At 37.3% G+C, this 16,525-nt stretch overlaps 1 protein-coding gene across 1 annotated transcript; it reads left to right on the forward strand.

The window, feature by feature from the left end:
- Window positions 1-434: 434 nt before the first annotated feature.
- FUT9 (fucosyltransferase 9 (alpha (1,3) fucosyltransferase)) lies at window positions 435-1,514 on the forward strand. The gene has a single exon (XM_009889004.1). The coding sequence runs from the start codon at window positions 435-437 to the stop codon at window positions 1,512-1,514; it is 1,080 nt and encodes a 359-aa protein (XP_009887306.1).
- Window positions 1,515-16,525: the final 15,011 nt, after the last annotated feature.

Consider the following 16,525-nt stretch of genomic DNA (forward strand, 5'->3'; position numbering starts at 1 on the left):
AAATATGAATGGACCAAATCTGCAGCATGTTATCCCTTACACAGACAAAACGACAGAATAGAAAGGTAAATTTGTGTCTCTTGGCCGTTTCTGAAACTCTTGGCCTAGGTTCTAAGCAAAAGGACTTTTCAAGATAAATACTGATTTATATCAAGCATGAGATGCATTAAAATCCTGCTTTTAATTCATGTTAATTAGCTTCTAATGTGAAGAGGACAAATACAACATTATCCAATATTTTGTCATGAATAGCATGCAAAAACCCATACCCTCTCCATTCAAAGGAAATTTCTGAGGTTAAAGCTCAGTGATATTGGAGTTCTATCCATTTTGATGTCTGATTTCTGCTTGCTTTAACAGGATATGTATATGTAATTTAATACCTGATGTTACTTTCTCTCTTTCTCTTCCTCTCTTTTTTCTCAGAACAAATTATGACATCGACATCTAAAGGAATTTTCCGGCCATTTTTTATTATCTTCATTGTCCTTGGTTGTTTCATGGCATTTATACTAATTTATATCAAACCAACAAATAGCTGGATCTCTGGTCCTATAGAATCAGCCAGCTCAGTTTTGAAAATGAAGAGCTTCTTTTCTTCCAAAACAGATAATCTTAATGAGACTACTGTTTTGATCTGGGTTTGGCCATTTGGTCAGACATTTGATCTAACATCCTGCCAAACAATGTTCAATATCCACGGGTGCCATCTGACTATTGACCGCTCACTATATAACAGGTCCCATGCTGTTCTCATTCACCACAGGGACATTAGCTGGGATCTGACTAATTTACCTCAGCAAGCCAGGCCACCATTCCAGAAATGGATTTGGATGAATTTGGAGTCGCCAACTCATACTCCACAAAAGAGTGGCATTGAACACCTTTTTAACCTGACTCTGACTTATCGGCGTGATTCAGATATTCAGGTGCCTTATGGCTTCATGATGGTTGGTACAAGTTCCTTTACATTTGAAGTGCCAAGCAAGGAAAACTTAGTCTGTTGGGTTGTAAGCAACTGGAACCCTGAGCACGCTCGAGTCAAGTATTACAATGAGCTTAGCAAATACATTGAAATCCACACCTACGGACAAGCATTTGGAGACTACGTCAATGACAAAAACTTGATTCCAACTATCTCCACCTGCAAATTCTACCTTTCTTTTGAAAATTCAATCCACAAAGATTACATTACTGAAAAACTTTACAATGCTCTTCTGGCCGGATCAGTACCAGTTGTACTGGGCCCTTCCAGAGAAAACTATGAGAATTACATTCCAGCAGACTCTTTCATACACGTAGAAGATTTTCTCTCCCCAAGAGAGCTGGCAGAATATCTTCTGATGCTTGACAAAAATAACAAGATGTACCTTAGTTATTTCAACTGGAAGAAGGATTTCTCAGTGCATCTTCCAAGGTTCTGGGAATCACACGCATGTCTTGCTTGTGATCATGTGAAAAGACACCAGGAATACAAGTCCATTGGAAATTTAGAAACATGGTTTTGGAATTAATTTGTGTGTGTCTGTGTGTGTGTGTGCACTTTTTTGAAGAAGCCAGAAGAAACTTCAGTCCAAGTGGAGAGGAAAGGAAAAGACAAAAAAAAAAAAAGAAGGAAAAGGGAACCTTGTGTCGTGGTTTATCAGCTATCCTCTTTTGGCTCTCCTATTTATATTTTGTTTGTAAGAGATTTTAAAAGATCATCATCAGCAGTCATCAATACTCAGTTTTAAATTATAATGCACATACTAATTATGTGCACTGAAAAATATTTGATTGTTTACTATAATTTTTAAACAAGATTTTCCACATTTTCTGTGAAATATTTCCCTGTTGTACACTTAAAGTAGTCAATTTTAACACTTCTTTTTTATTTTTAACATTACATTTGCTGTTTAACCTATTTGGAAAATGAGGACATGACTTTTAAATGCCAGAGAGAATTTTAAGAACGTAATTTTCTGTTCCAGTCTGAAATGTGTGTAATATTTAAAAGTCAGTAAAGTTTTTTTATGATTCATCTTACATTTTAAGAACACAGTAAAGTTCAATACCTACATTTATTTCAGTGTGATCAATTGCACCCCTTTTTAAGGGTGACCAACCTAGAAATACAGTTTTTAAAAGGTGTTACAATAGTAGACAGTCTTCTTTTCTAAACGTGTTTCCTAACAAATATCTCTATTAAGTTAATTTAGGAATATATCTTTTCTTACCCTCAGAAGAATAAAGAAGTCAGACATAGAGAAGATGAACAACTGTAGTGACCAAAGCCCAGATTCATCCAATTTTTTAGTGCATTTAAACATAGCATGTCCTTAAGTCTCATTGTGTCTCATGTATTGTTTACCCGAACCAGGGTTGTAAGTGGTGTTATACTGATACAGAGATAAACAGATTTTAACATAGGCATTTGATTACATCAGCCTCCTGCACTGAATTGAGCTAGTAATAATGGATTTTTATAAATAGCTTGTTGAGCAACTTTAGCAATTTCTATCCTATAATTTCTTGAATAGTTGTGAATTTGTCCTCAATTCTGTGAAGATCTGTTGAACTTTAATTGTAGCTGGACAACTTGTTATAGCTCACAAATGTGGAAAAAATGACCAAATGGTTTCTTTTCTGAAAGAAATATGCTGAAACTCAGTAAATAAGTTATCAGGCTGACATATCCAACCATTCAACTTATTAAGATAATGACTTTTGGTTTTTGAAAATATTTTATGTGACAGGTATAAACGAATGCACTCTTGCACTCTCAAGAGCAGCAGTTGCTAACAAAATTTGAATATATAAATAGGTTCTTAAGTATTAAATTTGCTCTGATAGCAAATATGAAAATGTGATGATTGTCATGATTGTTTAAAATGTCTGCTTTTAACATTTGTGATTTCATTTTATTACTTTTTTCTTTCAGCTAAGACAAATATTTGGTTGCTATATATGTTCATATGTACACAAGGTTGGTTTAATGACATAAATGTATGAATAAGTTTTGTTATCAAGTGAAAGCCAATCAGCTTGTTTTTTCTGTTCAAAAATGTTACAAATCACACCTTCCACTGAAAAAAAAAAATTAACTGGAAAAACTTCAGTTTATGTGATGTATAAGACCTCAATCAAGCAAAGTAGTTGATGAAGTACTTAAGATTAAACTTGCAGACAACAACGTTGCTGAAGTAAGGGAATAAGGGATAAACAATGGTAAAGATTTAGCAAAAGATAAGGTGATTTGTCAGATGCTTTTTTACCGCAGGCTGGAATAGAAACGCAAAAGGCTGTAAGAGTAATGTCATTACATTTCTAAAACAGGAAACTCCAAGGAAAGGTTACAGAAACACTTGTTCTCTCCTTATGGCTTCAAAAGCTGTTTTCTGATCCAGATATTTATTTATACTGTTTATTGCTGTCTTTAAAAGCCAGTTTGCAATATACTGTGAACCTCCTAAACTCACCAGCATTCCAGTATGAAACAAGATGAGCTTACCTTGCAAATTAATGCAATATAATGAAACCCAGACTCCTAGAAACAAAGTCCTGCCATGGATGTAATGTGAGTAGTATTTGTATCATTTTGAAGGCAAGTGGCTATCGCCTAGAGTCTGTCCTACAGGACATCATACCTTTTGTTTTCAGGAGGACTGTGAAATTCTCAGTCACTGAATACAATCTGATTCCCTTGATGCCAGAATCTGGAAGTTCTTTGCATTGATCTCAGCAGAAGTACATTCACCTCTTAGTGAACATCCTCACTCCCTTATTTCACTCCTCATTTCAGATAGTGGGAGTTGAGCTTTGTGTTACAAGGCCTTTTGTCAAATCAGACTGGTTTCTTGGCATCAAGATTCAGCCGATAATTTCTTATATTAATAGCAAGTAAGCACAATAATAAGATATATGACTTGTTACTATAAATGTCAATCTGTGTATACACAGGAAAGTTCTGAAATATATGCTAAATTTTAAGCCTGTAAGTAATGTCATTACCTCTGTGAGCACTGGATCCAGTCAGCATGGCTAATCTTGTGCAGAATTTTAAGAAATGTGAAAGTCTTTTGCTGGAACTGGAAAGACAGAAAGTTGCTCTCTTCACAGAAACTCCATGCAAGGCTTGTACACTTTGCATTCAGAATGCGTTGCTAAAACTGTATCAAAGATTAATAAAACAGGAGAGAAATCTAATCCAGATCAAAATGACCAAGAATCATGATCCAATCCTAAACAAGAGACATGACCCTAATGCCTCACTGAAATTCATGAAGTGTGTGGGCTGGAACGTAAGTGAACCATCCATTTTATGAAGATTTTAAGGTGATTTAGAGGTATCAAGCCTTAAGCAGTTCTGGATATAAAGAGCTTTGCTGACAGAAGATGAAGCATCTTCATGCATATCCAGCCTAGGTGGTAAATGATATGAAACAATGGATGTAAAACAGCTGGGCTGCAGGCAGTCTACCTAAACTGTCACATCTAACTCGCAGAAGATTGATCCCAGTGTGTATATAATATTAAGCATTGTGATGTCTGTGCTCCTTCAGTGGGCTGCCCTACATGAACAGCTAGCATAAATAGAGTCAAATAGTAAATCACTGTGGAGGATAATGGGCAAAACCAATGAATTATGGAAGAGTAAATTAAATGGAATTAGTTAAAATAGAGAACAATGTATTATTTATGCCTTGGTACCACCGGTAAAAGAATATAATTGTACAAGAAAAGAGAAATGAAAGATGAGAAATCACACCAATTCTTAACTATTTTCTCAACAATTTTATTTCAGGCATTCAGTTTATTTTATTTGCCAGCCCACAATAATCTTGCATATGCACTTGTCACAAGTTGACTTGGCAGTCACTGAAGACAGAGAGTAATCATTCTTTCTTTTGCAATGGCTTCTTTTGGATATTCCTAAGCTCTCTGTCATGCATGGAGCTGTCAGCATTACTGCCTTTCTCAGTGTGAAAAATACGACCCAAAACAGATAAAATACAACCCAAAACAGATAAAATACTAACTGCAGGTACACTGCTACCCCACTGAATGTGAACGCACATCAGACGAAACTGGCAGCAGATCCCTCTAAAGCAGAATTTTCCTTTCATTTCACAGGCACTCAATGACCGCAGTAGCTCTAGCTCTTGCTCAGTATGAGATCTCCATTCCTTAGCGAATCCTGGTTGCTAGTTTCTTTGAACACCTCTTGCCACCCGAGATGGCTGTACTCACAATCAACAAGCAGCCTGAGCGAGGCCCACAGAATGTGCGAGACACAGCCAGCAACATATTTCAAAAACAGATCAAATAAAGTGAAAGTTGGACTGAGAGACCATAAATGTGGGGATTTGTAGAGCTCATGCAGGCTGAGCAAGATATAGGAAACTGGCACTACTGAGCACAGTAAACAGCTACTTACTGTTTCTAGTTACTCATGTTTGTTTCTCAAACTGGGCTTAAAAAAAAAGAAAACACATAATTTTCTCCCATCTCTAATCAAGCAAGCTTCAGTTAAATCACCAATAACTGTTGCTGGTTATTCAAGTATGGAACTCCTGTTGGCCTTGTTTTTTCTCTTTTATTAGCTAAAAAATAAGAGTGAAGTCTGTCAGTAAGCTAATCATATTTCTTATCTGACCAAGAATCCTTATTCTTATTTTCTTTTCTTTTTTGATTTTGAAGTAAATCTTCATGTCCTCAGGCAACAATATTTTCTGGAGCTGATTCAAGAAAGACCTTTAGCACATGCACATGACCATAAGAACCAAGCACATGCTTAAATTTAAGAGCATCTTAAATTCTTTAATGCATTGGGGCTTCAAGCGGTATGTTTTTATTGCCTTTGGGGATTGCACCAGGGAGCACACTCTGTAGCCAACAGAGGCCTGAGATGAGACTCTGTGAGTCAACAACTGTGTGTGCAAAGTGGGAACAAGAGCTGTGTCTGTGCAGGCTGACAAGGAGGCTTCTGACCTATTTAAACCTAATGGTGAAAGTTAATCAAATACTCAAATGTTTCCTTGGTCAAAACTAATACATTATTCAGAAGAGAGTCCAGGGGAATTATTTGTTTATCTACTAGTTGTTGGGCTTTTCCATTAATATTGGCTGACAGTTCTGTTTTGTTTGGTTGGTTTTAATATAAGTGGTTTTTAAATGTTAGAAATCAATCAATATGATTCACACAAAATGGTTATTTCAGCTTCATCTTTCACTCCCTGCTCAGGCAAATCTTCCATCGGAGTCAACAAGTGATTTGGGAGATTCTCATACCAGTAGTACAGGAATGAGACAAGAGTGGAAAGGCTGGGGTAAAAAACAACCTTCTTATTCATGGATGTTTCCCTTCTAATATTCGAATAGCTAGTTCTAGTGCTATAGCTAATTCTACCTTCAGAGAATCAATTTAAAATTCATACTGGTTAGATATGTTCATAGAAGGTACAGAAATGCCAAGCAATTGATTAAATAAACCATGCAGTAGTAATTTTAATTCATGGCACAAATGCCATGGAGTGATACAGATGATAAAACCATAAACTCATGAGAAATAATTAGGCCTAGAGACATCACCCTGCAGTTTTCATATTGGAAAAAGTCACTTCATTACTCTATTGGAAGGGTAATTAATTGGGAATCTTTTATGTCGCCATATTCTCTACACAATTAATTGAAACCAACAGTCTCTGTGCTGTGAATAGTTCAGAGATTTGCTCATGTGGCAGAGAGTCTTTCACCTCCAGGTTAATAGCCTGAATTATGAGTGGTTGGTACAGACCGCTGTTGGCAACCTCTAGTAGATGACTTGGTGATCTCAGTTGGCTTTCTCACTCTTGCTTTCAGCCAAGGAGGCAAAGAACTGAACCGAGACTCATCTGACATCTTCTGTGCATTTCTCGGCATGGTTACAGGGTGGCTTAGAATGCTCTCGCTCCTGCAGCCTGCACCATGCCTGTTTGTGATTACGCAGAAGACTTTGCTGTTCCAAATAATAAGAGTATTGGCATTTTTTTGAAGTATGGTGCCAGTTTGTACAAATGAGGTATTCATACATGGGGGAACTCTTCATTAATATTCCTAAGTAAATAATTAGCAGGAAAATCATTTCATCATTGCAAATTGGCAGCAAAAGCAATTGTTTGTTATTCTTTATATGAATTAGCCCAGTGGAAAACAGACTTTGATGAAACCGTATCCCCCTGACTTGATATAGCCTGTTTGGATCCAGATACAGGCACATGCATGATAGCAGAATTTGAAAGATATATGGTAAAGCAACACTTACACATATATAAAGTTGCAATAAATTTCCCATAGAGCTTTTTGTAACTAAACACTTTAGCAGCGACCAGATGAAAAATATTCCCATCAGTCCTTTTCTTTATAATTTGATAGGTAAAGCCATTCTAACAAATGCTCTTTGGCAAATAAGTTAACCACAAAATCTGCATTTTCTTTTGCTGTTTGTTTTGTAACACACATGTTCTAAGAGATGAGATTAAAAAGTTTGGAAAGTTTACTCCCTTGGTACAATTTCATGTTTTAAAGATTCAATGGATATATACTGAAATGAAGAAAGTCAGAAGCTTTTCCATCTATACAAAATCCTGATGTGCCAAACTGTTTCCAGTGAACGAACAAAACAGTTAAATATACTGACTTTTTATTAGGATTTGCAAAATCTATTAACGCACTGTAATTTTGCACTATTTTGTAAGAAAAGAAAAAAGGAAAAAGAAAAAAGGAACTGAAAAAGAAACTGAAAAAAAATCTAAAAATAGATGCCAAATGTATAGTTTGTAAAATACTATTTTTCTTATATAAGGTGTCATCACATTGTGAATCTAACTGTGTTATTGTAAATTGTGAAAAATGTGCTGTACTGTTGTGACACAGCCTACCAAGGGCCATTTCTGACACACAGATTAGTCACCTGGACTTGTTTATATGAAACATATTCATAAATCTGAGATCACTTTTATACTTATTTTTTGTAGACTATTTTTCCACATTTACAACACAACTGTTATTTTATATCAAACATTAATTTTGCTTTAAAATATTATTTCAATAGGTGGGTGGGTGTCTTAAATGTGCCAGAGATTCAAAACTGTAACAAAAATAATTCAGATACTATTCTTTGCCAAAATGTAATGCTGCTGAAATCGAAGACATTTTGTTGAACAAGCAGACACACTGTCAATAAATGATAGTTTCTAGTCCATGATAATGATGATAAAGTTACTTTGCTAGGATAAATGCGTGGTAGTTATGAGCTGCATTTCCCTTCTCTTTCTGTATATTGGGGAAACGAAACTGGGTGCCATAGCTGAATGTCATAGATGTTCAGCCACTCGCGTACTGTGCCATGGACTTGACCTCTAAAATACAGTGGTGAGAATTAGGAGAAAAACTCTCAAGCTCCTTGTCCTGATTCAAACCCACTTTCTGTGGTGGGTCACGTTAAAATGGGATGCTTGACACACACAGGACTGATGCTATCTCAGTAAGTTCTGTATGTAGAAACATGGGACCACATTTACTCTCTTAGTGCAAGATCAGGACCAAAGTCCCTTTCTTGTGTATTTGAGCTTGCACACATAGCATTGAGTGGGATCGGATATGAACCCTTGCTTCATGTTCTCAGCTAATGATATTCCTTGTACTGACAACTTAAACTTTTATGTGTTTTATATAATATATATAATGCATAAATTCATGTGTTAGAAATAGTAACCATGGAAAAGTGAATTTTAATAAAAATAATGAAAACCAATCTTACCTGCAGGCACATTTTAAGATGCCATGTTAAAAGGAGATGTTGTAAAAAGCTGTATTTTTTATTTATTAGTGATTGTATATTTTGCCCCATGAGCTGGACATTTTATGACAGGGATTCTACCAAGCTGTTTATTTGTTCCCTTTGAACAATATCATCACCCTGAAATGCATCTGAAAAATGTGGAAGCTCAACCACTGATGTTTTTCAGTATTTTTTTAATTTGATGTTGTTGTTAAACTTTCTTCTGATTACCTATAACTACATTCAGAGCTTTCAACAACATTTAACAGCAGTCAGAAGATACCTGCTGTATGAAACTACAGACCACTGTAACCATTTCAAGGACTTCCATCATTTATGTGAAATTAATATTTCAGAACTCTGACTCCAAGATGGTTAACAAGCAGCTCGCTGACTCTTATTTATTGAGCACTGGAATTCTCCCCAAAGGATAAACACTGAATTATGTAAATAATAGTGCTCTATATAAGCCTAACAAATTATTGTAATAGGTATATTTAAAATAAAAAGAGAACATTCTGAGTGTACTATAGTCTTTGATCATTATTTCATAGGTCTAATGTCATTCTTTTTCCTGCAGTAATTCTCATCAAAAGCCTGATTTAAAATTGTTGCTAGTCATTCCCATGACTTCTGGCTGAGATCTCAGAAACACAATTTTAGTTCTTTTTAAGATATTACACATTAAATTCTTGTAATTGTTGAAGGTCAGACAATTCACATGGACTCTTGCAAGAATTTGCTGGGTAAAGCAAGCAACACAGCTGAATCAGTATGGTACTGCAACTAAGGTTACTTTGCATTGCTGTTAACAACATAATTATCACAGAATCACAGAATCTTCAGAGTTGGAAGGGACCTCTAGAAATCATCTAGTCCAACTCCCCTGCTAAAGCAGGATTGCCCAGAGCACATTATTCAGGACTGCATCCAGGCGGGTTTTGAAAATCTCCAGAGAAGGAGACTCCACACCCTCCCTGGGCAGCCTGTGCCAGTGCTCTGTCACCCGAACTGTAAAGAAGTTTTTCCATGTATTGGAACAGAACTTCCTGTGTTCCAACTTGTGCCCATTGCCCCTCGTCCTGTCACTGGGAACCACAGAGAAGAGTCTGGCTCCACCCTCCTTCAACCCACCCTTTAGATATTTGTAAGCAATAATCAGGTCTCCCCTCAGCCTTCTCTTCTCCAGGCTAAAGAGTCCCAGCTCTCTCAGCCTTTCCTCATAAGGGAGATGCTCCAATCCCTCAATCATTATGCAGCACTCTTTCAGCAATCATTTGATTTTTCTGAAAATACATGATATGTACTACTGGAAAATGTGCTTTATTACATCTATGTAACCTTAAAAAATTATCTTTAAAAGTTCTGAGAGGAACAGAGTAGTAATTTACATACTAATATTTCATTGCTTTATCTACTGTACAAACAACCTACATTTGCAGAGCTTAACTGTATCTAAAATTGCAAATGGTTAACACAATGGTGTCAGTTTTATTTTTAAATACATAGGTAATAAATTTAAATAGCTGCCACTGAAATAAATGTAATAATAATGCACTATACCCAGCAGAACAGAGCATTTGGTCGCAGTGACCACAAAGTTTATCCAAGACAGAATATTATGTCTGGCTACTGTGGAGCTTGAAGAATGGGCCAGGGTCTTCAAAAATCCTTTTCCTTTCTATTAGACAGGCAAATTAGCTTTCCCCTTGAGTTGATAAAACTTTGCTAATTTCTTTTAAAATTTCTTTTATTTATGCCATTTGCTCAAACCAAACTTATCACCATCTTGAACTCATTCCTGACAAGAGCAGAGACAGACTGATTTTTCAATAGTACATGGGAAAGAAGTCCCTGCCACATTTCATTCATTCCCTCCTTCTCATTTGCATTCAAATACCACATCAAAAAGTCAATCTCTGACAAAGCATACAACTTTCTGTTTCTAAAACACTTTTTTTTTTTTCTGAAATGATCCTTCTTTTTTTTCTTCCTCACTTGCAAACTCCCCCTGGATACACCAACCTACTGGACACAAGCCCTTGTGTGTTTGGAAAGCCAGGTCTCTTCCCCTGAAAGTCCAAAGCAGCCGACCTAACAATCTGCTTCTGAGAGCACAGCGCTGAAGTGAAACCTAAAAAAAATGGTCACGCATAGAAGCTGTGCAGGGGGCTGTTACAGATGCTGAAACCACATTTGTGGATAAGGCTGCTGTGGCCGTAACTTCTTCAGGCAGCAAAACAAGCTATAAGCCCCACATAAGCTTTACACAGGCTGGTCCTCCAGCACAAAACAGTTCATTGATCCAAACATGCAGCCAGTCTGAGAGCAGGCTAGCACCTCTCAGCAAGGTTGATCGAGAAGGTAAGACAGACGGTTATGCTACTTCTGGGTCCATTAGCTAGTTGCATCCTGGCTCACCACACCACAAAATACCCCATGTCAATTCACACACTGACTAAAACAGCAGCATCACTTCAAGAAACATATTGTCTCAACATGTATTTTAATTCCAACAAAGTCTTTGGATAGGATAACAAGTCTTTAGGCAAAAGACCTGGCTGTAGCTTAAGATATCTCAGAGCAGATGTCTACATGTAGGTGTACAGAGGTGTGAGGAATTTCTAAGTTCCCACTATACATAAAGGAGTTGCAAGTTTAAAAAGGTAAGTGGAGTCTGAGAGCAACTCGGCTCACCTACTCGGGGTATTTTCATCTTTAATCCTGCTGAAGATGACGTTAAAAAATAACATACTAACTAGCAGTTCAATGACAATTGTTATTACAATTGATTTTTATGTACAATGGATTAGAAAAATGAAAGCAAAGATACTTGTGTTGAAAGGTGAAAAATTATCAGGTTTCATTTTTTTCAGTGAAAATAAGTTGTTTGTGGCGTTCTAATTGATACTTTTATGAGAAATCAAAATCACTCTCAAAATTTTTGCCTTTAATAAAAAACTTAAGATTTCTGTAATAGCTAAAATAATATTAATAATAATTTGGGAAGTTGCATACTAATTTCAATACTTCTTATAAGATGTTTCTTTTTCCCAAAGAAGGCTATTTTTCAATGACAGGATTCTTGAATGAGGAAAATGTCATAAACTGCATTTTCGTTCTTCTCTTGGCTTCTGTCATCTGAATTCTGTCATGTGTGAAGAACACATACTCAGTGGGATGTGATTAATCAAAATGGAAGAATTGTTGCAAAAGGTTTCTAAACAATTCTATACAGTCACAGACTTGCTGCTATACCACAATCATGTTATTCCTGCAATAGGAGCAATCATCTAATAGCTGATTGTCATCTTTCAGACACATACTCTCAAGTTACAAAGTTCACTTTGGTTTTTAAGCTGCTCAGTCTTGTTATTAGCACCATTACAGTTTCTGGCATCTGTTGACATTGTCTCCACCTTACGTCCACTTGGTTTCCTCAGCCACACCATGCCCTCTTCTCCTCACCGACTTTATATTTTTACGTTCTCTGTCATCATTTTGGCATAGAAAAAAAAACCCCTGTTTCCAGCAGAATGATTCAGGCCTCTGTAACCTTGAACTAGTGAGCCCTACACCCTTATGCCATTGGCCCTTTATTGTCACTAAATTAGATTTAATTCACTGATTAATGCACTGAAAGGAAATGTAACAAGTTACACAGGCAATCAGGTGCTTTTTAATTAGTTCTGCTTGTCAACCAAATATATTGCAATGCAATCAACCGGATGTGTCAATTACATCCAGAGTGGTGGTTTTACCCTGGAAACCTTTTATTCTTATATAGCTCCAAGCTGTTATGTGGTTATACCATACTAAACCCAGTCTCGAGCTCAATGACAGCAAGTGATGCTGAGGGGACAGACTAATAGCACAGGATAACCATTTAGGCAGTTGTTATCCAAGATTCCCTGATTAATAGGAAGAAGCCCAGATACAGCTAGATGTAACATATAATTTACTACAGTGATATCTGCCTGCACAGGCTCAGCTCACGTCCAGCAGGTTTTATCAGCTCTGTCTCAGCACAGCCCTTGAGTCTGCATCCAGCATCCTGGCTTCTGCCTAGCACAGAGCACCATAGGGACCCACAGAGCTCCCCAGCACCCTGGACAAGCTGGCCAGCAATAATAAGTACAGATGCACCTCCAAGCATTCCTGAGAGCTGGATAGCACTGCCCAGAGAGCAGGATTGAGCCTGTAGGACACCCATTGGTCAGATCTAGGTCAACAAGAGAGTGTGTTCAAAAGTGCAGCTTTCTTTGTCTCTGTCTTTTTTCATGTCTTTCATGTTGGATGTCTGAAAAAGTCTTTCATCTTCCATTTGTTTGATATTAAAAAGCATCCTCTTTCCCACTAGCTCTGAATGCAACGGCACTTAATATTATCACTCAAAACCTCTTACAAAAATTACAGAACCAAAACCTTGATCTTTGTAGTGATTTTACATCTCTGATGTATTACATTTTAGTTTGTGTTCAAGGTGAATGTTTTTCACAGATAAACATATTGTATAGCAAGACAGAGCACATTTACCTTTTTTGTAAGGCTCAAATACATATTTACAAATGAAAACACAGTTCATGAGCTCTATCTTATCAGCAAAAATATGCAGGAATGTGCACTGTAATGATAATAATTCTCACTGCTCCCAATCCCATTCAACCAAGGAGATCAAAGAGTTAGTGAAGTAAATCTGACCCTTCAGCATTTATAAAAATGGTTTTCCTCGATGAGGCAAATTGTAGACTTAAGTGGTTTTGAGAATCCTTCTACACTTAAGTAAAGCACAAGTGTTTGCAGAATTAGGGCCTTTACTTTCCAGGTAAACTCGTGCCTTGCATAAATACTCATGATTTCAACATCGACGTTAAAGAACTGAGGCAGAGTTTATGAATGACACGCTACACTTTAGCTAGCTGGACTGTTTGCACAGCCCAGTGCAGTCATGAGCAGAATGAACCAGCTCAGCTGTTGTACAGCAGAGCTATATAGCAATATAAACACCTGCCTGCACTGTCCCAGCACCGGAGCTTGCTCACTTGGAGCCACTGCACTTCTGCAAGGGATCCGCTAAATCTTTCTGCTCAGGAAATCTCTAGAATCCTCCCTGAAAGTTAGTCAGAAAACAGACCTCGCATGATTTTCTTAATTTCTTAATCCTGTAGTGAAACCTGTGACTAAGTTACCTGGGAGCATCTTCTTGTGGTGGATATTATAACGCATGCCTTTACAAAGCAATTGACTTTACAGATGACCAGATGAAGGTGTCTCAGCGGTTCTTCTCTTAAACTCTCCTCCTAATAATTTCAAGGCAACTACAACTTGTCTTCGGTGAAATAGATGTTTTGGAAAATATTTAATGCTAATATCCTTACTGAACACATAACTGTCTTCTCCCTACCAATTGTTTTTCTACTTCATAACCTGTCTTTTTTCTATCAGTTGCTGCCAACCTGATATTTAAGATTTAAGACTGGACTGGAAAGGTCACATTCTAGGACAGAACACCCAGAACTAGCAATTCCCAGCAAACTTGAGCGTACTTTTCAAACTTAAGCTTAAAATTACTTATGAAGTGATTTGGCTGCTCTGGAATCTCAGTGCTTCGGTAGTTAAACTATTTCTTCTCATGGAAGCCCAACTCGTGACAGCACTGCTCTTTGTTTTAAGAGGGAAGAAACTCTTTTCTCTCTCTCTTAAGTTTACATTCACAGCTCTTCCATTTGCTTTTCACATCATGGATTTGTTGTGCCCTGATATTCTTAGCTGTCAAGAGGAATTTGTCCTTCCTGAATCTGAGTGGCTAGACAGCTACACAGTATTTGAGATGCTTGGTAGTAGCAGCTTCAATAGTACTTCTCTAAAATGATTGATCCTTTTTCCATCTTCCTCCCCAAAGAGACATTTATTGGTGATGTCTCTGGTCTTATAGTGATTTCTTATTGTTCTTGTGATAGCTGATTGCTTCAGTTTGAGGGCATTTCCCAATTACCTTGCTTTAACTGTTTCTCAGTCCCTTATTCCCACTCCAGGAGAATTTCCTTCATTCATTTCCCAGCTCAGCACCCTAATGTTATCTAAAAGCCTTTCATAACTTTTGTTTTCCAAATTTAACATATTAGCATAATATAATTGAAATTGCTTGTGAAGTCCAGAAACATTAATTTCAAGGCATTGTTGATGGCATTGTTCTAACACTTGCAGTAATATCTCCATTGTATGATACTACACCCCCCAAGACAGAAGAATACATGCTTAATAAGCTTTGTTATCTCCCCTGAAGCTAATTACTTCTGTGGCTTTTGCTTCACAATGCATTCTGGTTTTAAAAAGTTTCTCAAAACATCCCTCTCCACCACCATTTTTTCCTAGACAACATGCTGCTCCTCCTCACTCTATTTACTAAACATAATAATGGAACTCTACAGCAGTCTTTCAGTCAAGTTCATCATCAGCCTCATCCTCTTAATAAACATTTAGTTCTTTTCAAATCCTTTAGGAAAGGAAGCAACGAAGCCTAATTTTATTAATTCAGGTCTTGTGGTTGGATCGTCTAGCATATAATTAGGTGTGATTAAAGCTTTTCTTACAATCAGGACACTCATAATAGCTCTCTCTTGTGGATTCCCTGATGTCTCTGGGGGGTTGCATTCATAAGTCAGGTTTTCTTGCAGAAAGATTTTGCAGGTCTATTTGAACTATCCAGTGTCCCATTTTGATGAACATTATGTGAACACATTATCTTTGCATCTACTAACACCCTGTGAAATTGGCTTATATGCTGATAAGACATGAAGTGCAAAAGAGAGCCAAAAAGGGAAATACATGTAGAGACAGGCAGAGAAGAAAAGTAATCACTTAAACCTTATATTCTTAGGAAATATCTAAAACATCTAATTCTGATACATATCTCCTTCCACCATGCAACAGTATGAATATGTACCATTTGCATACCCTTAGAGGAACACAAGTTCAACCTTTCACCTTCCATGGAGAAATATGGCAGAGAAAGCCAGCCTCCATGCTGAAACAACTGCTGCTTCACTTTTAATCTGATTTCAGACCTCATACTTCTTCCTTAGACTGTCTTGATTTTGTAAGAATCACGTTAAGTTCCTTCCACGCAATATTTCTTTTCTTGTCTCCCCTACGAAGACTATATTCCCCAAGTGTTTAGATAAAATTTTTTAAACGTGAGAATGACAGCTAAGAGTTTTTGCTAAAGAACAACCATTCTCCAACTGTTCACTCAAACACAAGCTGCTCACAAATAAGCATGCAGCCAAACAGCCATTAAAAAACAATTTTTAGGCAGCCTACAATACTGCATATTTGGGCATCCGCTTGTGTCTGCTCTTGGAGACAGACCACCGGGCTAGATAGACTCTTAGTCTAACCCAGTTTGATCCTTCTTATGTCCTCACACAGAAGCATCCTGGTGAGCTGTATGTTCAGCATCTGAAAACTGACTCACAGGTGCCAGAGCTTTTCATTCCTGGAGACCAATGGCAGCACCATGTTCACTGGCCAACTTCTGAAATCCCTTTCTTAGATACTTACCAGCCTGTGTGCACTCTTCAGGCAAACCCAGTGGCTTGCAACTCTTTCAGTCAGCCCTGGATCATGGCAGCAGGTGGCAGGCTGTCTAACGGCATCGTTTCTCTCAAAGCAAGTCTGTTGTGTGACTTAATTGAAAGCTTATCTGGTGGTACCTGCATTAAC

The sequence above is a fragment of the Charadrius vociferus genome, unplaced genomic scaffold, assembly GCF_000708025.1.
Source record: "Charadrius vociferus isolate BGI_N301 unplaced genomic scaffold, ASM70802v2 scaffold166, whole genome shotgun sequence".
Taxonomy (NCBI): Eukaryota; Metazoa; Chordata; class Aves; order Charadriiformes; family Charadriidae; genus Charadrius; species Charadrius vociferus.

Bases quoted from the DNA above. Each gene is read 5' to 3' on its own strand.
- FUT9 (XM_009889004.1), top strand. From the start codon at position 435: ATGACATCGACATCTAAAGGAATTTTCCGGCCATTTTTTATTATCTTC.